General features: G+C 54.6%; 1 protein-coding gene across 13 annotated transcripts; it reads left to right on the plus strand.

The window, feature by feature from the left end:
• The first annotated feature begins 297 nt into the window (after positions 1-297).
• Positions 298-12,677, plus strand: HEMK1 (HemK methyltransferase family member 1). 13 transcript variants are annotated; one of them, XM_063602777.1, is made up of 11 exons: positions 1,275-1,569; positions 2,926-3,327; positions 3,705-3,796; positions 4,110-4,203; positions 9,055-9,189; positions 9,510-9,574; positions 9,827-9,876; positions 10,822-10,927; positions 11,846-11,941; positions 12,118-12,231; positions 12,383-12,677. In XM_063602777.1, exons 2-11 carry the CDS (start codon positions 3,100-3,102, stop codon positions 12,417-12,419), a joined length of 1,017 nt encoding a protein of 338 aa, XP_063458847.1. In that variant the 5' UTR covers positions 1,275-1,569; positions 2,926-3,099; the 3' UTR covers positions 12,420-12,677. The 13 variants fall into 13 exon arrangements, with proteins under 13 accessions (XP_034812438.1, XP_063458847.1, XP_057157755.1 ...); XM_057301772.2 differs by having other exon boundaries at positions 1,275-1,536; XM_063602776.1 differs by lacking the exon at positions 1,275-1,569 and adding an exon at positions 1,664-1,978.
• Positions 12,678-24,804: the final 12,127 nt, after the last annotated feature.

The raw sequence follows: 24,804 nt of genomic DNA on the forward strand, positions 1-24,804 counted from the left end.
ACCCGTGCCAGGACAGACTCAAGCCCCCAAAACGCGGATGGATGTACAGAGGAGACTTGGGGAGAGCACTGGACTGGGAGTCCTTGCGCCTGCACTGAACTCTGGCTGACTTTGTGACCTTGAAGAAACTGCTTTTCCCTTCCTGAACCTTGGCTTTCTACTCAGACGGGTCCTCTGGTGTGAGGGTTCTAGACGAAGATGGGGAATCTTCGTCTAGAGAAGTTGAGAGTGGGGTGGATTTATTATTGGGCACCCCGACCCAGGCAAGTCTACATATACCCTCACAATAGCTTCCATCCACGGCATGATCAGCTCAGGGAAGGAGCCCTCAGATACTCCTGATCCGCCGGTTTTCAAAGGAGTTTATGGGAGTCACCGGGTAGCCTGGTACAAATGCAAACGCCCCTGTGTCTCCCGGTCTGGGAAGGAGGCAGGGAAACAGCATGTTTAATAGCAGTTTAAGGCCGGGCGTGGTGGCTCACTCCTGTAATCCCAGCACTTTGAGAGGCCGAGGCGATGGATCACCTGAAGTCAGGAGTTCGAGACCAGCCTGACCAACATGGTGAACCCCTGTCTCTATTAAAAATACAGAATTAGCCGGTCGTGTTGGCTCACGCCTGTAATCCCAGCTACTTGGGAGGCTGAGGCAGGAGAATGGCTTGAACCCGGAGGCTGAGGTTGCAGTGAGCAGAGATCGCGCCATTGTACTTCAGCCTGCGCAACAAGAGTAAAACTCCGTCTCAAAAAAAAAAAAAAGTAGTTAACAGTGTTCTAGTTAACAGTACTTTCTGGTGGGGGGATGTTGACAAGACACACTTTGCAGACGCTGCCGAGTATTTTATAGAAGGCGCAACTGAGGTCCAGAGGTCCCAACACCTGGAGGAGTTGCCAATAGAGTCAAGATTCGAATCGGTAAAAGAGCAGCCCCTGGGGTCTGGCCGCCAGTCGGCCGACCCCCTGGTGGACTCGGGCCACTGACCTCGGTAGGGTCACGACACTGGGACTGGACCCCAAAGATGGACCAGCCTTCAACACTGGAACCCGCCCATACACAGCTCCACCCGGCCCCCAGGCTAAGATAGACCACGCCCCCGGACATCTGGTCCCCGCCGGAACACCCGGGCCCTCTGGTGACACGCCCCCTTTCCGGCAGGCTACTGGGCTCCGCCCACACACCTCCCGGCCTGGTTCCTAAACGCCAGCTCGGAGCAATCCCCTTGGGATGGAGCCAAATCCCTGCTGTGATTTTAAGGAAGACCGGCAGGTCCGGGCCCCCAGGGGTCAACCCCACACACATCCCCGCACTTTCCTGCATGCAGGCCTGCGAGCGTACAGGGAGTGGAATTCACAGCCTCCCCACCCATCCGCAGGGGTCTCCTGGGAGGAACCCACCAGCGATAGGAACACTGAAGCTGGGCTACGGCGTCCGCCCGAGCCTTTTCTTAAACGCGCCGACCCCGGAAGCGGGGCGTCCGAGGGAGCGCGCGACGGGCCACGCACGTCCGGGCGTCCAGTTCGGGGCAGCTTCTCCGGCTGGTGGGTGGGTGGGTGGGGCAGCCTTTCAGGCAGGTATGCATGGGAGGTGGGGATCGGAACGGGGTGTTTCGACTGCAACCGCCTGGAGACCTGGCCGGTACCATTCTCCATAGTGCAGATGGGGAAACAGGGTTGGAGAGAGGGGACCTCATCTGGGTCGTTAACAATGCGGTGCGTAGCTGTGAGGGAGTTTACACTTCTGACTTCGGGCCTTGGCTCCTGGGACGGCGCACTGGTGCAAGAGCCGCTTCTGGAGTCTGGTGGACTCGGGTTCGTGTCTTGCCTGGGACAGTCTTTTTTTTCTTTTTTTTGAGACGGAGTCTCTCTCTGGCACCCAGGCTGGAGTGCAGTGGCATGACCGCGGCTCGCTGCAACCTCCGCCTGCTTGAACTGGGTTCAAGCAGTTCTCCTGCCTCAGCCTCCCAAGTAGCTGGGACTACAGGTGCGCGTCAGTATGCCCGGCCAATTTTTTGTATTTTTAGTAGAGACAGTGTTTCACCATGCTGGCCAGGCTGGTCTCGAACTCCTGACCTCGTGATCCGCCCACCTCGGCCTCCCAAAGTGCTGGGATTACAGGCGTGAGCCACCGTGCCCAGCTTGCCTGGGACAGTTTCTACCTGAGTGACGCTGGGCAAGTCGCTTCCCTTCTCTGACCATACTTGTATCTGAAGATGTGGCACTTAGCAGGTGCTCAATAAACGCTAGTTTGGACTTTTATCTGGAAGCAAAGGGGACCGCTGATTTTAAGCCTTCAGTTAAACTTGCTTGTGACCTCTTTAAATATACAGTTGTAAATTTTTTAGTTGGTGGTTTACGCTGATGTCCTGGATTATAGGTTAAATTAGGAGGAAATTTTCAGCATGTAAATCCATGACAGTACACACACAATGTCAGATTCAAAGCTCCCAATTAAAGGCAATCATCTGCCCCTTGTAACATCAGTTAAGATCATGTAACATCTGGTCCCTGCTGTGTGTTGAGCTGCCTCCCAGGCCTTGGATATTCATAGACTAATGCATTGCTTGCCATGGGTTTGGTGTGATTTTCCCCCATCTTATGGATTAAGAAAGTGAAAATCAGAAATAATGACTTGCTCAAGATCACACACGCTAGGTTAGACACAGATCTGTCCTGTCCCCACATATGTGCCCTAACCTACCACCAACCCGTTTATTAGCAGAGACTGAGCTATGGGCTCAGCCCACTCCAGCTAAAAATGTGAAGAAAACGTAAGTGGCCAAGACAAGAATGATCAAATAGGTGGGTAAGGCTCTAAATGGAGTCAAGGGGGTGTCAGAGCAAGAGCACAACTATTCTCAGGCAATGTATTGGTAGAAGGGGGGGTGTCATACAAGGCTCACCTGCTTTCCTGGTTCCTCTCACTCCCAGGGTAGCAACCAACTATATCTGAGGACCAGAGCCATTTTGGGGCACCAGAGCTTGTGACCTCTCCATCTTCACCCAGCTGGGTCCAGGGGCCACTCTCAGCACTCACCTCAGCAGCTGACATTATAAAGCAGACTTGGGAACCTGGAAGCACTCTGGAGAACCTTTCCCTGAGACATGGAGCTTTGGGGCCGAATGCTGTGGGCCCTCCTGTCTGGCCCAGGGAGGAGGGGAAGTACCTGGGGCTGGGCCTTCAGCTCATGGCAACCCCAACCACCTCTGGCTGGGTTATCCAGTGCCATAGAACTGGTCAGCCACTGGACTGGGGTCTTTGAGAAGAGGGGTATCCCTGAGGCCCGGGAATCCAGTGAGTACATCGTGGCTCATGTCCTTGGAGCCAAAACAGTTAAGTTTAGTGTTGTCAAGAGGACAGGAAGAGGGAGGAGGGAGGACTTGGGGAAGGGATATCCAGGTTTTCTGTTCACTAAGAGTGCTTAGCTGAGACTGATGGGATTTTTCTGAAGGAACGTCTTAGCGCCTGGCACACACTGTAACAGTTTGTTGGATGAACGAATATATCTCTGCCTAAGTGTTCTGGGATAGACACCTGGAAGCCTGGTGTTAGCTGTGTAACCTTAGGCAGGATGCTGCCCCCTCTGGGCCCAGATGATGAGAGGGTTGGGCCTCCAGACCAGTGCTGGGCAGGCATTATCCACATAAGACACCTGGGTTGGGGGCCTTGGGCCCAGTGAGCCAGCCACTTACATTCTCTGTGGGGACAGTTTCAGAGCCTGAGGCCGGCACTTTGGACCCAGCCCTTGACCTCTCAGCAACTACAGTGTATCCAGGAGCTGAGTAGCCGTCGATTGCAGAGGTGAGCACCCATGGATCAGACCTGAAGGATGTGTTTGGGGAGCAGCAGTCCAGCCTCCCCCATCCCCACCAAGTTCAGGGAGGAGGAGAATGTCCAAGGACTAGGGAGGTGTTGGGGTGCAGGAGTGGCAAGAGTGGGGCCGGGGTACTGAATAGGAAGAAGGGAGGGAGGGAGGGTTTTGCCTCAGGAGTCCCAAGGCCCTGGAGACATGGTCTTGCCTGATACCTTTGGCCACAAGTGGTATCTCAACCCAGGCATGGTCCTGTTGGTCCTAGCTCTGTCACTGATGACCACCCAGCTGCCCCCTCTGCAGGATGCCGGTGCAGTACATCCTTGGAGAGTGGGACTTCCAGGGGCTCAGCCTAAGGATGGTGCCCCCAGTGTTTATTCCTCGGCCAGAAACAGAGGTAGGTGTGCCACCAGCGCAAGGCAGGATCAGGATGATGGTGGAGTTCAGGACACCAGTCTTACCCCAGGCTTCCTCCAGGGGGCACTGGGGCCCCATGACTTCAGGGACAGTGCCTTTCTAGACATGTATCTCCTCTCTGACTGTGTTGGCAGAGCCCAGAGGACAGAGGATTCCTGTTGGTCCCCTTGACTGTTATGTTCCAAGCTATCAACCCAGCCTCTAGGTCTGGCAATGGCCCAGAGTGCCTCAAATAGTGCTGCCCAAGTACTTAGCCTGTTCTGCCATTTCTCTGGGAGCCATCCCATGGCTCACCCAATCCACAGGGAACAAATGTCCTCCAGCAGCTTCTCAGGAGGCATGGAGGAAGTGGAGAGGGCTCCAGCCGGAGACCTGGAGACCTGGTATCAGCTGTGCAACCTCGGGCAGGTCACTGCCCTCCTGCCATCTCTGGGCCCAGATGATGAGAGGGTTAGGCCTCCAGCCCAGAGAATCTGGTGGCCCTCTTAGGTCTACTGACTGGTCTGGTAATCACCTGTGTTGTCCCTCAAATTACTAGGACTAGGGATGTGTGGCGCAAGTGTGTTATCCCTTGGTAAGGCACCCTGGTCCTGGAAGAGACGCTTTCTATGGCCCTTCTTGGACTCCCCTCTGACCTTGTAGATGACAGAGCTGGGAGCCAGAGGGCGCAGACCAGGGAGTAGAGCTGGGTGAGAGCTGGTGGGCAAGCCAGAGGGCGCCAGGTTCTGAGAAGCAGTGTTTCCAGAAAGACCTAGGCACACAAACATTTCTGGGAAAGGTTAGTTCCCATTCCCCTGCTGTGGCCAGGGGGCCCCAAACCCTTCTTTCACTTTCTCAGCTTCTGTCCCCTAGCCAAGAAACTCTCTGACCCCTCTCCCCTCCATATCATGTGGTTGGGAGGCCAGGTCCTTGCTTCACTGCCCAGTGTCAGGGCAGGGACAGTAGGGAATCTGAGGCCTTGCTGAAGTCACAGGGCTGTCAAGGAAGGGAGCATGGGGGCAGCACGTGGACTTCCTGACTCCCAGGTCAGAGCCCCATCCCTCACATGGGGCTGCCCCATCTGGGATTGGCATGACCTAGGACACAGCATGGAGACCCAGAGCAGGGTGTGGCCTGCCACCTGCAGACTTTGGGAGGCTTACCTGTGGCTCCTGAAAACACGTGATCTCTGGCGAAGAAATCATTTGCTGTCTCCGGCTTCCCAGGTTCAGGGCATGGTGACATTTGAGTTCCTTCAGAGCTGACCTGGCACCAGCCATATGTGCCAGGGTTCTGAGTATCAAGTGTGGACTTTGGCTCCCATGTGGCCCCCTGATTCTTGGATGGGTCTGGGCCAAGAGAGCAGCTCTACTGCAAGGGGTGGGGTGAGGGGAGATGCTGTGATTGGGAGGCCAGGTGCTCATCTTGCTGTGCAGACATTTCTGAGAACTCACCAGGTTCACCCCAATGTAAAGCCACATTGGGGGATGCCTTACCAAGAACTCAAGAGGACGTGGCCTGTGGCAGGGAGTAGTGAGAATGGGTGCAGGGGATGGTTTCTGATGAAAGGGGAGTCTGAAGTGCAAACTTGCAGGAGGCATGTGACCCAGTGAGTTGCATTTTCCCTAAGGGTGAGAAGGTGGTTCAGCCCCTGGCCTGGCAGTGAATACAGTAGGAAACTCAGGGCTGGGGGTGTGAACCATTCTCACCCAGCCTGCTGTGAGGCTGTACAGGTTGTGGGAGGCTCAGTGTTTTGTCTGTGATTGGCTTGAAGGAGGCAATGCCACCTCCCTGGGTCTGCCCCACCAGGGATGCCATCCTAATAGAGGGTACTCATGGGCACTCAGGTTCTGCCCAGGCCTTGGGCCAACCTCTTGATGGGGTATGGAGTCCATGTTGGGGCAGCAGTTCTAGGCAGAGCCAACAACTGCCTGCCCCTCACCTCCTTCCTGCATGCGTCTGTGCCCCACCCTGTTCTTGGATTCTTACCATATTCACCTGGAGGGGGTGCCCTGAGCCTGTGACCAGCATGGCTTTTAGTCTTGCCGAAAGAGCCACCAGCGTTAGGCTGAGGGAGGCTCTTCACTAGGAGGAGAAGAGAAAGTTTCTGGACTCCTTGGGCTGTTGTCTACCCCTGCCCCAGGTGGCTCTACAACCAAGATGAGTTTCCTGTGCTCTGGAGTGTTATGGCAAACAAGAGGCCACTAGTGGTGGCAGGGGCTCAGTTTCTTAGCTTCTTACCCTCCCCAAGGTGGCCATCCACATACGTGGTGTGTGTCTTTGAGGTCTTTGAGTATCTCTGTGAGGTGGCTGGCCAGTGTGGCTGGCTGAGGGATCATTCTCCAGCCATAGTAGGTCTGTCTATGACCAGGAAACCAAGAGAGGCTTACACACCTGACAACTCCTGGTCACCCTACCAACCTCTCAGCTTGTGGCCTCACCACTGAGACGACAGGCTCTCAGCCACAGCCCTATACTGCTCACTCTGTACCTGGCCCAACCTTGCAGGCTCAGCTTGCCACAAGTACCTTAGTGGTCTCCAATAGTGCCTGGCACAGGGCTGGTGAGAGCTAGTGAATACACACTCTCTCCTGCTGGAGCTGGGCCCCCTCACCCACAGGCAATCATTTGTTAGGTGCAGAAGAGGCTTGGAACAGGGAGGGTTGGACCTGCTGGCCAAGTTCTGCCTACTTTGGACTTGCCACCCTCAGGGTGGGTGAACATTGTTGCTGGGGTTGGGGGCCTGGAAGGGTGAGATGCTTTTTGGAACCCAGCACTGGGGAACTTATGTGGAAAATGGGTGTGAGTGATCTGGAGCCCTCTGCTCCATTGGGCCTGGCTGATGGCATTGGGGTGTGGGGGAGACCTGGGGGTGTGAGACTCAGAGGGTGGTGCCACAGAGAGCTTGCCCATCACTTAGAAAGTAGCCAAGAGGGCCAGGCGCTGTGGCTTACACCTGTAATCCCAGCACTTTGGGAGGCTGAGGCGGGTAGATCACCTGAGGTCGGGAGTTCGAGACCAGCCTGACCAACATGGAGAAACCCTGTCTCTACTAAAAATACAAAATTAGCCAGGCACAATGGTGCATGCCTGTAATCCCAGCTACTTGGGAAGGCTGAGACAGGCGAATCGCTTGAACTTGGGAGGCGGAGGTTGCGGTGAGCCAAGATCGCGCCATTGTACTCCAGCCTGGGCAACAGAGCGAAACTCTGTTTCAAAAAAAAAAAAAAAAAAAGAAAAGAAAAGAAAAAAAGAAAGTAGCCAAGAGGTTTGTCTGTGGGCCAAGCCCTGCCAGTGTGGGACACAATGCGATGAGTCAGACCTCAGGTCTTCCTATTATGGCGTCTGGTGGGAGAGGCACACCCCATCCTTAGGCTAGACCTTAGGCTCAGGGTGGAGAAAGCCGTGGTAGAGCCTGGCCCAGGCTTGAGGAAGGCTTTCTGGAATAGGTGGTCCTCTTTTCAGATCAGGGAAGCACCCACTTGCTGCCCACCATCCCCAGCTCCCTGAGCCAGTCTTTCCTGAGACCTGGGGTCCCAGGAGTCCTGACCCTCTGGGGGGCTTCTCTGCCCACATCCAAAGGGATGCCTTTGAGAAGGGGCTACACTGCCCTTTCCTTGTCTCATGCCTGGCTACTCAGGTGTCCCACTCCACTGCTGGTTAGAAAAATTTTGGCCATTGGACGGCAGGAGCCTTCCACCCTTTACCCCTACCCTATGTTGGTTTACAGGCATAGTCCTTGCAGGCAGTGGCCGGGTAGGCAAGGCTTGAAACCCTCTTGTTTCCAAAGTGACAGTGTCTGAAAATGTCCTCCTGCTGCCAGGGCAGGTACAGTGCAGTCAGGCACCTCCCTCTGCACCCATGCCTGTTGACCTATGCCTGTGTATGCCACAGCCCTCAGGTCTTTAGTCAGGACCGTGTTCCCCCATGGCCCATCTCCTCCAAAAGAGGGAATTCCCTGTCCCTTTGGCCTAGGAGCCTCCCTGGGGGCCTCTGAAGCCCAGCTCTGTGAGGAGGCTGGGGACACACCAGCTCCTGATTCTTGGCCACCATGAACCACAGGCCAGGCTCAGGTGGGGCCTTGACCCCAGGCCTCAGTTTCCTCATGGGACACTTGTGAGGATTTAACAGATTAATACAGGAAAAACTCTGGGAGCAGGATCAGGCCAGAGGGAGTGGACAGGAACTATAAGATATGGTTCTTAGCTTTTTTCTTTTGAGATGGAGTGTTGCTCTGTCTCCCAGGCTGGAGTGCAGTGGCGCGATCCTGATCCACTGCACCCTCTACCTCCCAGGCTCAAGCAATTCTCCCTCTCACCTCAGCCTTCTGAGTAGCTGGGACTAGAGACATCCGCCACCGTGCCCATGCCTGGCAAATTTTCACACCTTTAGCAGAGACGGGGTTTCACCATGTTGGCCAGGCTGGTCTCAAACTCCAAACTCAAGTGATCTGTCCACCTTAGCCTCACAAAGTGTTGGGATTACAGGCATGAGCCACCATGCCCAGCCAGTTCTTAGCATTTCTGTAAGCACAGAATGGGAGGATGTCTGTAAAGGGCTTAGCTGGGGTTGATTGAACACTTAACATGAAACAGGTGTGGATTAGTGCATTTAATCCCCACCACATCCCCACAAGGTGGGCTATCCTCAACTGGGCTCAGGTGTACAGATGGGGAAGCTGAGGCCTGGAGGGGCAGGGTGACTTGGCCATGCCCCAGCTGACATGAAGGTCAGTCTGGCTTTGGCTACCTCCCCTTCCTACGTTCACAAGGGTAACTGCTTAGGCCTCTGTACCAAGACCCCCAGGAGCCACGTTGGCACCAACTCTGATCCAGATCCCTCTGCTTCACAGGAACTGGTTGAGTGGGTGCTGGAAGAGGTGGCCCAGAGGTCCCATGCTGTGGGATCCCCAGGCAGCCCCCTCATTCTGGAGGTGGGCTGCGGATCAGGAGCCATCTCCCTCAGCCTGCTGAGCCAGCTCCCCCAGGTGAGCCCCTCCACCCACTCTGGATAGACTGTGACTGACACTCACTGTCCCTCCCATTAGTGCTTCCCCCACATCCCTCTGCTAGGAGCGCTTGAGGGGAAGCAGCTAGATGAGGGAGGACAGGGCTGCCCCTAGCCCAGTGTTTCACAGACTCTAACGCCTACCACATCTATCTGGCTAGACTTTGGCCAAGAAGAAAAGGCTGTTGGGTATTTCCCTTCTCTTCTGGTGGGGGGTTGGAGGACGGTCCCCCAGGCCCAGTATCTCCCAGCATCTCTCAGCATTGCCTTCCACATATCCTCTGTTTGTTCTTGGGACAGAGCCGAGTCATTGCTGTGGATAAGGGGGAAGCTGCTATCTCTCTGACCCATGAGAATGCTCAGAGGTAGGTGGGGGAGTTGCACTTTGGGGCCTAATCTTGACTCCTTTTCAGGTTTCAAACTCACCAATGTCTGATTTCTACTCCCAAGAAGGAGGAAGCAGTGGGGTAGCCTGGCATGGGTCCCACGGGGTTCTGAATGGGTAGTGGGCAGTGAGTATCTTGCCAGTCCAAGAAGGGTTGACTACAAGACCTCATTCTTGTAGTGAAGGGTAGGGGTCTGCCCCCGTGCCTACCCCTTTCTCCCTATCTGTGTAGGCTTCGGTTGCAGGACAGGATTTGGATCATCCACCTCGACATGACCTCAGGTACCCTCCCCTGCATGTTCCTTGAGATAGGGAGACTAGATGCAGGTGCTGCTGGGTGGATGAGGCACTCCGTGGAGATGGAGGGAGAGCTCCCCCAACAGCCACACAGCCACACACAACACACACACATACACGTGTGTGTGTGCACGTTTGTGGCAGCTCAAACGAAGCCTTGGCTGAGGACAGACAAGTTGCTTTTGCCTCCTAGGCTGACCTGACCCATAAGGGACCAGCCACAGAGAACTTCCGAATTCCTCATAACCAATGAGTTAAGGGCTTGCTTGTTGGCAACAGATAAGCAAAAGCTTAAAATAATGCCTTCAGGACCAAAATACTTGAGTGACCCTTTCCCCCTGCCTGGCAGGGGAAGTGGTCCAGGCACTGCACAGCTCAGCCATAGCCTTTACAGTGTCTCCAGGCCTCCAACTCCAGTTCTGGCTCCATTGCCTTACCCGTGGGATCCTTGAGCCTCAGTGCCCCCTCCATGGAATGTGATATACTTGGTGTAGCACCTGGCACAGGGTGAAACCAGTAGTCAGAGGCATCAGGAATTGGCTGATGAGGCCAGGCCTACCCTCCATGTACTCTCAGTCCATGTTGGCTATAAGGCTAGTGGAGCTACAGAAGAGAAAGGCTCTTTTCTGCCTAGGCAATCAGGGAGGACACCCTGGAAGTGGCACTTGAACAGAGTCTTGCATAATAAGGAGGATTTTTGGCAAGGACACTCTATGCCTTGAAATGAAGGGCTGCCATGTTAAAGCATGCACATTCCCCACCAGGCTGCCAGCTGGGGACCCTGGGCACTAATTTGCAGGTCTGGCTTATCAGATCCAGAGGCAGGCCCAAGGTGTGGCATGGTGAGAGGGACATGGTGGCAGGTGGAGCTATCATCCTTTACCTCCCAATGGGTTAGTCCCTACTGTGTGTCCTCTTCTTTGATGACAGAAAGGAGCTGGACACACCTGCCCTGGGGCCCCGTGGACCTGATTGTCAGCAACCCTCCCTACGTCTTCCACCAGGACATGGAGCAGCTGGCCCCTGAGATCCGCAGGTGCTAAGCAGGGTGGGCCAGGGAGGCCAGGCCTGAAAAGGCCTAATGGGATTAGTCTGCCCTCGAGGACCACACCATCTGGAGGGACAGGGGAGTTGGTGCTGAAATGGGCAGTGGTGTTAAGTTGACGCACTCGAGAGCCCACAGTCCTACCTAGATTCAGCTTCTACCTTCCTACTTCCTTACTTCCTACTAAAACTACTGGACAGCCACCGAACCTCTCTGGGCCTGTTTCCTGCCTCTAGAAAAAGAGAGGTAGTGCTCTGCAGGGCCATGGGAGGACTCAGTGACGACTTGGAAGCATCAAACACAGTGGAGGGCTCATACGGGGTGCTCAGTAGATGGGCACACCATTTTATAGAATACTGAGGCCCAGAGAGGGAAGGTGTCTTGTCTGTGGTCGCATGGGGGCTCAGTGGGAAAGCCGGGACTAAAAGCTGGCCCCAGGCTAGCTTTGTGCCAGGCCATCCTGCTGTTACACAGGGGCTGAGAACCAGGGGCAGCCCAGGAGTCCTGGATGGGGCAGCAGTCATGTTGGATGGGGTTCGGGTGTTGGCTCTCCCTTTCTGGGCTCTCAGGAGTGGTCAGGGCTAGCCCCAGATCTCCCAGACCAAGAAGAGGAGCAGCCTTGTGGGGAGACACTCATGCCCTGACATGAGTCAGTGCATCAAGAGAGGCCATCAGCCAGTGGGATTCAGCAAGCATGCCTGGCGCTGCCTGGTAGGGTGCTGCCCATGGGAGGAAGAGAAGAGGAGCTGCCACCCATTTGGGGCCCTCCTTCTCTGGGTCCTCAGAATTGCCCTTCAGCCCAGAGTGTAAGTTCCACAGGGCCCCATTCATGGAGGCCTTGCCCATGCCCTCCATGCATTTCAGATACCCCTTTCTCAGGCTGTCACCTCCCACTGCTTTGCCTTTCAGCTATGAAGACCCCGCGGCCCTGGATGGTGGGGAGGAGGGCATGGACATCATTACCCACATTCTGGCCTTGGCACCCCGGCTCCTGAAAGACTCTGGGTATGAATGGGATGGGTCTCCTAGGTCTGTCCCCAGCAGGCTCCTCTGCTCCTAATGTGTACTGGGCAGGCCCTGGCAGAGGTCAGCACAGGACCCTCACCTCGCCAGCCCAAGCAGCCCAGAAGGGCAGGCGCCAGACCTGTCGTGCTGAGCCCACCCATTTCTCCCCCATGTAGTAGTATCTTCTTAGAAGTGGACCCAAGGCACCCGGAGCTTGTCAGCAGCTGGCTTCAGAGCCGGCCTGACCTGTACCTTAATCTTGTGGCTGTGCGCAGGGACTTCTGTGGGAGGTAAGATCCTAGCCCCCTTTAGCCCTGTAGCATGCTGGTCTTTCCACTGGGGCCATCCTCAGCCCTGGCTGTCAGGAGAGTGTGCTGTTCCCACTCCCTGTTCATTCCCTGAGGCCCAGGCGGTAACCAGCCCCTGTCCCTGTCTCCTCAGGCCCCGGTTCCTGCATATCCGGAGGTCTGGGCCATAGCATGGCTGCCCTGTGGATGCCTTGTCAGTGCTGCCAGCCTGACCAGAGGGAGGTGGATGGCACTTTCCAGAGCCCAGGTTCTTATGGCATTTCCCAAGGTTCTGTGATTTCCCCATGCTCTGCATTTCTAGGATATTTCTAGGACACCTGGATTGGCTCCATCACATCAGAGTGGCTGAGGGCAGTTGCTCTGTGTTGGTGAAATTGCTGTGGGGGTATTGGGGGATATGGCCAGTAAAGTATTGAGAGACTAACAAATGGTGACCTAATGTTTTGTCCATGACTTGCAGGTCCCCTGACCCCCTTACTCCCAGGTAGCACTGGGGCAAGGGTTTCCTTCTGCCCCAGCAGGGCTGGCCGTCAGTCCCCTGCTTGGTAGTGGTGTGGGGGTGCAGTGTGGAGGAAGGCACGTGAGTCCTCACTCCTGGCATTGGATACCATGGGTCCTGGCATAGAGCAGCTCACTCCCAGGGATTGATTAGTCCTCCACTGCCCTGGGTGCATGTGTACACAATTCCCTGGCCAAGCCTGGCTCGAGCACAGGAAGCTCATCTGCGTTTGGCTCAAGGATGACTGCCTGCTTTCTGGAGGGGAGGGTCTGGAGGTCTTTGCTGCACAATTCCTGGGTCGCACATCCACGTTCATTTAACTGAAGGCTTGAGCCAGTGAGGGGTGTTTCCTTTTTATCCCCATAGCTTTTAGCTAAAACATCCCTCCCGAGTTGACCCCTGGGGTTTCAAATAACCCATGTGTCCCTGGTTGGGGCTGGGGAGAGTGAGAAGCTGAGATACTGGGCATAGGGTTGTGGCCTCCACCACAGCTCTGGTCTGTGCAGACTCATGGCCACCAGGAGGCCTGCAGATCCAGCCTTCCTGTCAACAGCGACAGGAAATCTCTAGGTTGGTGAGTGCTGGTGATGTGAGCCTGCATCAGGGTGGGTCCTAAGGAACATGGCAAACCAGGCTGGCTCATTCCACTAGACTGCCCCCTGCCACCCTGGCACTTCCCAGGGCCTGGCAGTATGGTCTGATGGGCAGTATGGTCCAATAGGCAGCATCCTCTGCTGCAGCTGGGATTGCTGAGTTCCAGGGCTGTGTCCTGCAGTGGGACCTTGGGCAGCTCCTTTCCCTGTGAGAAGCTGGCTCTTCTGAGTCCAAGGCCAACGCCAACTGGCAACCTCTTTACTCTTAGTCAAGTGGAATGTGCGTGCTGGCGTCTGAATGTCCATTCTCCAGGCACGGAGAGCAAGAGAAGGTATGGACTGCCTGAGGTCACATGACAGTGACCAAGTGGAGACAGTAAGTTAGATCCCTCCCTTTGGGAAGCCTATATTGCTGGAGTCATACCCAGCCTAAGTGTTGCCCTGCACTATGGCTGGAGGACACATTTGGTAGAGGTCACACTGCAGCTCCCAGTGCCCCAGTGTCCTGCCCTGTGCCCAGCCCCAGCTGCATGGACCCTGAGCTACCCCTGGCTTCCTTTAAGGAGGCTGCTCCAGAAGGAACCTGGGTGGGGAGGGCGAAGGGGGTGCACAACCAGGGCAAGGCTCCCCACTTCCTTAGTCCCCCATGCTCACAGACCTTTGCCTGCTAAGGTCCTCACCAGTATTGCCCTTTCTGTCTTTCTCCTTGTGCCCTTTGGCTCTTGCTGTCTTCAGCAGCATCTCAGGGTAGCTGCCCTGACCTCGGAGCAGTCTGTCGCCCCCCTACACCTCAGCCAGTCCTGGCTTCCCTGATGGTCTCTCCCTCCTGGCCTCAGGCCCATTCCTGAGGAAGGGCCTTGGCGAGCTTGTGGATGTTGCACCAGAAGAGAGTGCAGTGTTGGAGAGTGACACTGTCGGGGCAGCTGGGGCCACAAGCAGGAGCCGGCCTCGGGCACAACTTTCTGCCCAGAAAAATGTGCAGCTTGACTCTGCTGAGGAAAAGGTCCAAGCCAAGAGGACTGGCAGGCGGGGCCTCAAGCCTGCAGCCACCTGCTTGATTGGGCCCTGGACATTGAGCCCAGATGTTGGAGCCACACCAGCCTGGATTTCAATCCCAGAATCTGCCCCTCACCAGGATGTGACCTTGGGCAGATGACTTCACCTCACTCAGCCTTGGCTTCTAAGGCTGAGAAATGGGACTTAATGCTTTATTTTATAGGATGCATGTGAGGAGCCCATGGAATGTGCCTGGCTTGGCACGTTGTGGCATTTTTCCTTGCCTTCCTCGGAGGGCAGACACAGGGAGGAAGGACCCAGTGCCCTCAGGCGTCCATCTGATGCTTGGGACCAACATAAGGCAGGCAGGGATACAAGGCAGTCTGGAAAGAAGGGAAGGCAGGAGTTTCAGTCTTGGGCTCTTGACTCCTCACTGTTGTCTAGAGATGGAGCCAGCAGGCTGGTAGCCTGGCAGCCCACATCTCCCCTCAGCCTCTCCTCACTATGGCCCCAGTGCCTGGAGGCCCAGGCCAGGGCAGCCAGTGGCTCCAGCTCAGGGAAAGCCAGGCCCACCTGCCCTATCCCCTCCCTTGCTCCTGAGGCCAAAGCCAGAGACTCGAACAGCCTCCCCACCACCACCAGCATATGTCAAGGAGCACTTGCAGGCAGAATGGGAGGAGGACATGGAGCTGATGGAGTCCAGGCTGTGCAAGCCCCTGAGGTCTTGAGAGATGTGCCCACTGCCCATGCAGCCTCCTTCAGCCAGAGCCCAGAGCATAGACAGGAGTGTAGGAGTCCCTGTTTGATGTACTCTGGGAGAGTAATTCTATCTCCTCTTCTGATAGTTGGGGAAACTGAGGCCTTTTCTCACAGTTGGATGCTTTTCCCAGTTGTCAGTGGGTTTCTCCATGGGTCTCATACAGCTGCCTTATTGAAATAGGCCCCGAACCCCCTAAATGCAAGAAATACTCTTTTTTGCTCCTTTACCCCCACCTGGACCCTGGGCTATTGGCTGCTCCCAATCCCTGCCCCAAACACTTAGCTGGCTCCCCATGACTTAAGTGTGTTCTCTTGTGTCCTATGGAATCCAGTTCTGAAGAGGTGGGGGAGGACAACTGTGGGAAAAGCCCTGGGGGCCCCTCCCAAAGCCCCATCAGTGCTCTGAGTAGGCTGCCATCAGAACAAAGGGCTCCACTGCTGACAAGGTTTGAGAACTGCTGGCTTGAGGTGAGAACCCCTTTAACCTCTGCGGGACAGCATGTCTTTCCCTATCCACCTTCAATTCTTTTCTCTTTTTTTTCTTCATTGGCTCCTTCTTAGTGGATTCTCTTCTCTACTGCCCTGGGCTTCAGCCTTTGTGCAGTACTCTCGATGCCCTGAACACACACCTTCCCTTTGCCCAGGCAGTGCAAACAATCCACTTCTTCAAGCTCCAACACAAATGCTGCCTCCTTTAGGATGCCTGCTCTGTGCTCTCCCTGCCTCCCCTAGCCCATACCTCTGCTGGCACCTTCTGTACCATGCCTTCAGAAACCCTCTTATCCCCCTCATCTCTGGGGCCCCCTGTGGATCTGGCATACCCAAGTTCAGTAAATGTCTACCAGTAAGCTGATGGTACATGCATTTTCTAGAATAGAGCTAGGACTTCCCATGTGGCCCACATCTGACCTGGCGGCCCATGTATTCCGGTCATTAGGGATGGGAAGCCATGAGGACCTGGCCTTCTGCCCGACCCAGGCAGCAATTCAAGTTGAGCAATGGCCACTTCGAAGACTCGAGTGCACCTGATCCCTGCGCGACAGCCACACCAGGAGAACAGGCTGTCCTTGGCGGCAGTAGGAGCAGGCGCCAGGTTTCCTGGAGCTCTTGGCTTCAGCCAGCCCCCAGCCAGAGTCCTGGCTAGGACAGTGACCTGATCTCCTCCTCATGACCTTCTGTCCTGGACAAGCCCCCTGAACTGGATTTGGGACTGTCAAAGCAACTCTACCCCTGCTCTGGTAGGCTGAACAGTGACCCCCCAAAATGGCAGTGTCTTAATCACCTAAACCTTAACATGTGACTATATTACCTTCACATAGCAAAATGGACTTTGCAGATGTGATTAAGGATCTTGAGATGGAAGGAGTATCCTGGATTTTTCAGGTAAACTGAGTATAATCACAAGGGCCTCTGTAAAGGAGGCAGGAGTGTCAGAGTGACGGAAGAAAATGTATGTAACAATGGAAGCAGAGGTCAGAGTGATGCAATTGCTGGAGAAAGAGCCATGAGACAGCCTCTTCTCCTCTGGGGCCTCAAGAAGAATGCAGTCCTGCCAATACCTTGATTTTAAGCCCTGTGAAACTGATTTCAGATTGCTGACCTCCAGAACAGTAAGATCATAAATTTGTGTTTTCACATGTGTGAAAACACATCTGTGATAATTTGTTACAGCAGCCACGGGAAACGAATATAGATTGTGGTGCCCAAATTAGAGTGCTGCTGTAACACACGCCTACTGATTGAAGTGGCTTTGGAATTGCAACGTGGAAATGGGCAGAGGCTGGAAGAATTTTGAGAGTCATGATAAATTGCCTTAACCACCTCTCTTCTGATAGGTGATGTGGCCAGGGGAACTCTTCCTCAACCTTCAGACCTAAACTGCCCAGGCCCCCCCTTTTTTTACTCATATTTGGAGAGAGGTGGCCCTTTCCCAAAGTGAGAAGACTGAAAGACTGACCAGCATGGGTCCCAGAAGGGAGTGGGTGAGGAATGGGACTGGGATGTGGGGAGAAAGTGCAAGGCTGGCCTCCATGGCCCATCTCCAGAGACTGGGTCCAGAGAGGACCTCAGAGACGGGGACCAAGCCTGTTCCTGCTCTCCTGTGGAGTTATGTGACTGGCCCAGGACCCCTTGGGTGTGTGAGGATGAGCAGGGGCCCTGTACTCTCTGGGTTGCAGGTACTGCATCTGTGAAATGAGCACAGCAGCCCCTGACTTTGAGCTAATGGGCCTGGCCCCTCCATGTAAGCCATAGGCCTGAGCAGAGCTGTGTCACCATTCTGTTCCTATGGTGGAGTGGGGCTATCCCTGGGGTTCTCAACCTCCTGGTTCCTAAAACTGAATTGGCCAACTGGTGCCCTCAGCCCTGTCCCTGTCCAAGCTGGGACTAGGACCTCCCTTTCCAGGGGTACTAAAGGACTCTGGAGACACCATCCCACCCAGCCAAGGCTTGGGGCTCCTGAAGCCAGTCCTAACCCAGGAGCCACATGGAGAGCTACTGGGAGGCCAGACATGGGCCTCATGCTGGGTTTCAGAGCTGAGAAGCTGGGGGACAGAGAGCATGGACACCTGGGTTCAAGGGTCAGCTTGGCCCCAAATCACCTGGATACGCTTTGGATGAAGCCTGGAGGGCCTGTTTATACTGGAAGGGGTGGATCATGGCAAGACTTATATTCAATCCCTGATCTTTTTTCCCAGAGAGGGATGGGGCTTACTTGAAGTAACACAGCACTTGACTCCTGACTCCCAGTATGATGCTCTCATCTCCTATTGCTTCCAAAGGCCTGGGGTTAGTTAATTAAGTTAATTAGGTGGTGCTCATATGGCTGTCCATGTAGCTACTAAACCCAGGGATTCTGGCCCATAAAGCCCTCTGGGCCAGGTTTATGGGCAGGTAAGAGTCACATTAGGCCAACTGTAGCCCTGGGTGTGCAGACAGATCTGAGTCCCATCTGAAGCTCTGGTAGCTGTGGGAGGAGAGCAGGATTTCCCCCGCTTGCAGAATGAGTGGGTGCCTTCCCCTCTGAGGTAACTGGCTGTACAGCCCCCAGCCTCTGCCCCCCAGGGCCCTCCTGAGGTGTCTGGAAGGACCTTTGGGATCTTTGGCCTCATAACCAGGAATCAGAAGCTTCAAATTCTAGAGGCCCCTTTTCTTCCAAAGACTACCTCTCACACATACAGCAGCCCTGCAGGAAAATGGTCAGGAAAGGCCAATTTTACAGCTCACAAAGTGGGAAAGGCAGGGAAGCCTACCTCAGCTTCACGGAAAGCCCTGAACTGGGCTGACCTCCACCTGCCCCAGCTATGCCTAAAGGGGGAGGGTGAGACAGCTTAGAGTAGCCATGCCCCGTGGTAGGCAGGCCTGGCTAAGTGGCCCCCTTCCCAGGGGCTGGGGTCTTCCCCAAACACTCTACCTCTCAGAGCAGAGGATGTCACCTTATTGCTCCCTCTTGTACTAGGTCTGCGGCCCTCTTCTGGGGCATGTGGCTGGGGAAATGGTGGGATCAGATATACCCTACTGAGCCCAGGGAGCAGATTGTTGGTGCCTGAAGCGCTCACAGAGATCCCTGTGCTACAGATGAGGAAATTGAGGCCTTAGCAGGACAGGAGCAGGGCTGGGGCACGAGCCAGGTCTCTTCTCTGGCTCACAGCTGCCAGTCCTTCCTTTGCCAGCTGAAGACCCCCCACCCCACCTGGCTTTCCAGGAACAGGGCTGCCTGCCTGGAGAGGCGTCCAAGTCCCTCTGCTGTTCCTGGAAGTCAGTGTGAGGCTGAGCTACGTGACCAAGCAAAGCAAACTAGGACTACAGGTGTGAACAACCCTGCCTGGCTAATTTTTAATTTTTTTTTTTTTTTTTTTTTTTTAGAAACGGGGTCTTGCTATGTTGCCAGGGCTGGCACATGGGGTTTTTAGTTGTCCCCACATTACAAAGTTGAGGACACCAAGGCTCAGCAGGGTGCAGTTGCAGGTCAGGTTGCATAGCTGGACAGGAAGGGAGGATGAGGCTGCCACTAGTGTCCATTTGACTATCAGAGACGCTGAGGCCAGCATAACTAGGTCCTGGGCTGTCCCCTGCAGAGCTTAGCGCAGAAGTTACCTGGGCTTGTGGACCCTTGGAGCAGGAGCAAGGGTTTCCAGGGCTGTCCCTAGAGGGCTTTCTAGAAGACCTGCAGCTGCCCCTGGGTGCATCTCCTGAGGTATAGGGCCAGGGCCTCAGTCTCTCAAGACCTACTTTGTGTCAGGCACCAGGGAGATGATACCAAGTGGAGGGTCCTATAGAATATGGTGCATCCTGCGCCAAGTACTTCCAGGATTATCTTACTCAACCTTCATGACATCCTCAGAGATGGAGGCTGTGAACCCTCTCGTTATATTGACGAAGAAACAAACTGGGGCTAAGAAACTTGCTCATATGCTGGCTGAGCTGTGATTCTGGCATAGGCTGAGTGACCTGGAGCTGGAGGCCTTAGTCATCACACCAGGCTTGAGGAGGGGCGGATAGGACAGGAATATACCAGGCAGTAGGGACAGTCTGGACAAAAGCCTGGAGTTCTGCAGACATGCAGGTAGGGATATGTAGGGGTGAGGTGGTGCCGGGAGGTCCCCTTGGCTGAGCTCTGAATGCATTTCTGGGGACCAGGGGCCTAAAGAGCTTTTTGAGCTGAGTTACAGGGTTAGAGAAGCATTGAAGCTGCTCTTTCTGGCTGCCAGGAAAAAGGGGCTGGGGCAGGAGGCTGCAACTTGTCCAGGGTCTGGAGGTGGCTAGGGTCTGTAGCAGTGGCATCAGATATTCTGGAACAGAACTGACTCACAACCATTGCTGAGGGTTTGGATGTGAGATGGCCAGGACCACAATGGGCCCAGGGATCTGATTGGGACCTGGGGGAAATGGGGCCACCCTGAGTTGGAGACTGGGGTGCTGGGGGGAACAGTCGGGGAGCTTGACAGTGTAGGATGCCTTCAGAATATCCGAGAAGCAGCATTGGGGCGTCTGGAGATGCAAATGTGACCATGTGGGGACACAGTCCAAAGGCAACCCTTGAGGTAGAGTTGGGAAGACCACTCTCCTAGACCTGAGTGCTGGCAACAACAGTACCGGGCATCTGCAGTGTGTAAACTAGTGCCAGGTGCTGCACACACGTTGTCATAAATCCATCTGTTGGCACATCAGGGATCCCTTCCTTGGCCCACTGTATGGATGAAGGGACCGAGGCTTAACATGCCCAAGGTCACACAGCCAGCAACTGGCCATGCTGGAGTTTGAACCTAGTCCTCTGACATCCCAGTCAGGAGAGGCGTGAGCAGGCTGCAGAGGCCAAATGCAGCCCAGGGCCTCAACCCCCCAGAGGGGCCTCAGGAGCCAGTGAGGTGCCCCACAGCCAACGTGGGCTCCAGGGTGCAGGGGAAAGTGATGAATCAAACAGAAAGCAGCAGACGCAGACTGAGCTCTCTCCCTGTCGGCCCGGGTGCCAGATTTTCACGCCCACAGCAAAGGGGCCAGGCAGAGCGCTAGGTGTGGGGCAGGAGAGGGCAGCAAAAGTGGCTGCCACTGAACCCAGACTCTGATGTACTCCGGATATGGGTGGCGTGGACTGACAGACACGCAGCCCAGTTCCAGACTGAAAGTTGAGTCTGTCTCAGCATGTGAGGATATGAAGTTTGCCTTGTCATGGGGAGCATTTCAGGTCCCTAGGCCTGTGAGGTTCTGGGATGAGGCACCAGATGGATGTGTCTAAAAACCCTTGTTGAAGGCACTCCACAGCTCAATAACTGACCATTGCTCACTACTCTCTTGGCCCGCACTGAAAGCCACTGTTTCTTCATCATTTCACTCAGCCTGCCTGTCTCAGCCCCCCAGAACTTTGGAGCTCATTCTTTCAAAGTACATTTCATGTGCAATTGAAATACATATTTTTAAAAAGATAAAATGAGCATCTAGTTAGCAAAAATGTATTTTGCAAGTGCAAATTCTTTCTTAGCATACAGTCCATCAGGGTGAAGAGCAATGAACACAAATGTTTGAACTGGGGGCTGGGATGGTAGTTGTAGTCTTATGTTGGTCTCAATGTCCATTTTCTTTCAGTGTTTGATTTTGGTAGCACAGGACAAAGTGACCGCTGATTCTCACAGATAATTGTTTACAAATGCTAGCACTGTGTCTGAAGCCCACCTTGCAGTCTCTTTGATTGACAGGGACAGCAAGAGAAGCCTTATCTCAAGCTCAGCACAAACCCTGTTCTCTGAGCACATGGGAAGGATTCTAATGTGTCATAATTTGGTGCTGTGCCCATTTGAGTCTGTGTGTGGTTTTTAAAATTGGGTTTTTTTTTCAATAATTAAAAATATGAGCTGGGCATGGTGGCACATGCCTGTGGTCCCACCTACTCTGGAGGCTGAGGCAGGAGGATTACTTGAGCCCAAGAGTTTAAGACAGCAGTGAGCTATAATAGCGCCACTGCACTCCAGCCTGGACGTCAGAGTCAGACCCTGTCTCTAAAAAAATAAATTTAGGCCGGGCGCAGTGGCTCACGCCTGACATCCCAGCACTCTGGGAGGCTGAGGCAGGCAGATCACCTGAGGTCAGGAGTTCGAGGCCAGCTTGGCCAACATGGTGAAAATCCGTCTGTACTAAAAATACAGAAATTAGCCGGGTGTGGTGGCTCACGCCTGTAATCCCAGCTACTTGAGAGGCTGAGGCAGGAGAATTGCTTGAAACCGAGAGGCAGATGTTGCAGTGAGCCAAGATCACGCCATTGTACTCCCACCCAGGCAACAAGAGCGAAACTCTGTCTCAAAAATAATAATAATAGGCCAGGCGCAGTAGCTCACGTTTGTAATTCCAGCACTTTGGGAGGCCAAGGATCACAAGGTTAGGAGTTCAAGACCAGCCTGGCCAACACAGTGAAACCCCGTCTACTAAAAATACAAAAATTAGCTGGGTGTGGTGGTGGACACCTGTAATCCCAGCTACTCGGGAGGCTGAAGCAGGAGAATTGCTTGAACCCGGGAGGCAGAGATTGCAGTGAGCCGAGATCATGCCGCTGCACTCCAGCCTGGGCGACAGAGCTAGACTCCATCTCAAAAAAAAAATTTAAAAATAATAATTAAAAAAAAATGTTTTAAAAATGAAAGAAAAGGAAGAAGGGAGGAGGAAGCAAGAAAGAGAGAAAGGGGCCGTGCAGGGTGGCTCACGCTTGTAATCCCAGCACTTTGGGAGGCTGAAGCAGGCAGATCACCCAAGCTCAGGAGTTCAAGACCAGCCTGGCCAACATGGTGAAACCCTGTCTCTACTAAAAATACAAAAATTAGCCGGGCGTGGTGGCTCATGCCTGTAATTCCAGCTACTCGGGAGGCTGAGGCAGGAGAATCGCTTGAACCCGGAAGGCGGAGGTTGCAGTGAGCTGAGATCACGTCACTACCCTCTAGCGTGGGCGACAGCAAGACTCTGTTTCAAAAAAAAAAAAAAAAAAGAGGAAGAGTGAAAGGACGGACGAAAGGAACTCCTGTGGGGTGGGGCATCTGGGGCACTTGATGCCCCACGTGACCATTCCCTTCCCAGAGGTCTGCCCCAACTGCTCCAGCCCCCATAGCCTGAGGCTCCCGGCACCTCCCACCCAGCATCTGTCACAGCAAATGAATTTGGGCCACATGCTCCTGAAAGATCCTTGGGAGCCCCACCTGGCTCCAGTGTGGTTGCCCCAAGTACTCCATGAGTAGACATGGGCTAGGGACTTACCCAGGCCCTTGGTGGTGCCTCCAAGGGTGGAAAGACTGGGGAACCCTGTGCCCCTGAAAGCCCAGAGTTTCACTGTTTCTGGGTACCTTCATTTCTGGGAACTAACTGTGCTTTGGAAAGAGAGAAATGAGAAGCAAAACCCTAGGGCCCCAGTATCACCCCTCCTTTCTGTCTTCCTTCCGCTTAGTCACAGCCAAGAGCTCAGTACCTCAGCCTCCCTTAGGGCCACTAGGTGGGGCAGAATACAAGGTCAGGCGAGGACACAGCATCTGGGACGAGTCCTTTCCTGCCAACAGCCTCCGTGAGGGGTCCTAGGATTGCTGAGGGCTGAGACCACCTTCCCAAAGTTGGGAAAGGGGTAACTGAGGCTGTCATCTGGCCTGTCTCACCTGTCTTACCTGCAGGCCCATCATTCCTGCACAGTCATTTATTAGGCACCAACTGTAAGCCAGGCCCAGGAGGTTGGATGGTTCAGGTGGGGCCCTGGCCTTGCAGAACTCATGGACTTGCACATAGACTCCTCCTGACAGGCCCCTCATGAGTAGCTGGGTCCTTACGATTTTTCTGGTCAGCAGTGGGGAGCCGTGGGAGGCATTAGGCTCTGGGGAAGCCAAGCCACATCACATGTACACAGCATAGAGACTCACACACCCCTGCACAGGCACCCACACGTACGTGTACGTTCATGGGTGTGGGCCTTGAGCACTGGGTCCCGTGAGCCACTGCACCTGGCCAACTGGGTTCATGTCCATAATCATAGGTGTCCACGCAGGGCCTCCCTTGGATGGGGGAGCTCCAGGCTCTGGAAACCAAGCCAGGGTTGCATGCATGCACGTGTGTGTGTGTGTGTGTGTGTGTGTGTGTGTGTTTGTGTGTGTGTGGTGTTACTCTGCCTCGGAGGCCCAACCACTGCCTCCAAGTCATGGGAGCGCAGAGCCCATGTAAGCTCAAACACTGCCCCATGTCATAGAAAAGAGGGCCAAAGATGGGGCTGGGCGTGGTGGCTCACTCCTGTAATCCTAGCACTTTGGGAGGCTGAGTCAGGTGGATCACGAGGTCAGGAGATCGAGACCATCCTGACTAACACGGTGAAACCCCGTCTCTACTAAAAATACCAAAAAATTAGCTGGGCGTAGTGGCGGGTGCCTATAATCCCAGCTACTCAGGAGGCTGAGGCAGGAGAATGGCCTGAACCCGGGAGGCGGAGCTTGCCGTGAGCGGAGATTGCACCACTGCACTCCAGCCTGGACGACAGAGCGAGACTCCGCATCAAAAAAAAAAAAGAAAAGAAAAGAAAGAAAAGAGAGCCAAAGCTCAGAGAGGGCCCATGACTTGCCCAGTGTCACACAGCAAGGTGAGGCAGGTCTGGGAGGGAAATGAACCAGACCTTATCCACATCCCTGACCTTTTTGGCTTCATGCTTGGAGCTTGGCACCCCCTGAGAACCACACTCCGTTGACCTCTGGGAAATGGAGGCTGGTGATTCTCCCAGCAAACCCGCCTGGGAACTAACCACAGGCTCCTCCCAGCTTTCACTAACCAACCCCAGGATTTCCAATACCGGTGCTTTGCTTAGCTGTGCTGGGCACCTGGAACTCATTCTCCCTGCCACCCTCCCTCCCTGATTCGTTGAATAAAATTCAGCCTTCCAAATTTTACTCAAATGCTTCTACTTTCTCTGACCCTCTGGAACTTTCCCCTGTTGCCAGCCTCCCTCCAGCATCTGTCCCCTCATTCCCACCTCCTGTTTACTTCCCTACAAAAGCCAAAAATTGACCCCTAGAGCCTGAGACTCTGGATGGAGGATCTTCGTAGCTGGGGCCACACCCAGGCCAGCCCAGCCCTTCAGACTCTGCCAGTCACAGTGGGGTGGGCCCTGGAGCTGGAAGAGGAAACAGAGCCTCTGCCAGAGTCACCACCTGCCCCCAACCCTACTTCTCCTCCGAAGGCCCAACAAGGTCCTGTGCGCCCTCC

This window comes from Pan paniscus, chromosome 2, assembly GCF_029289425.2.
Source record: "Pan paniscus chromosome 2, NHGRI_mPanPan1-v2.0_pri, whole genome shotgun sequence".
Taxonomy (NCBI): domain Eukaryota; kingdom Metazoa; phylum Chordata; class Mammalia; order Primates; family Hominidae; genus Pan; species Pan paniscus.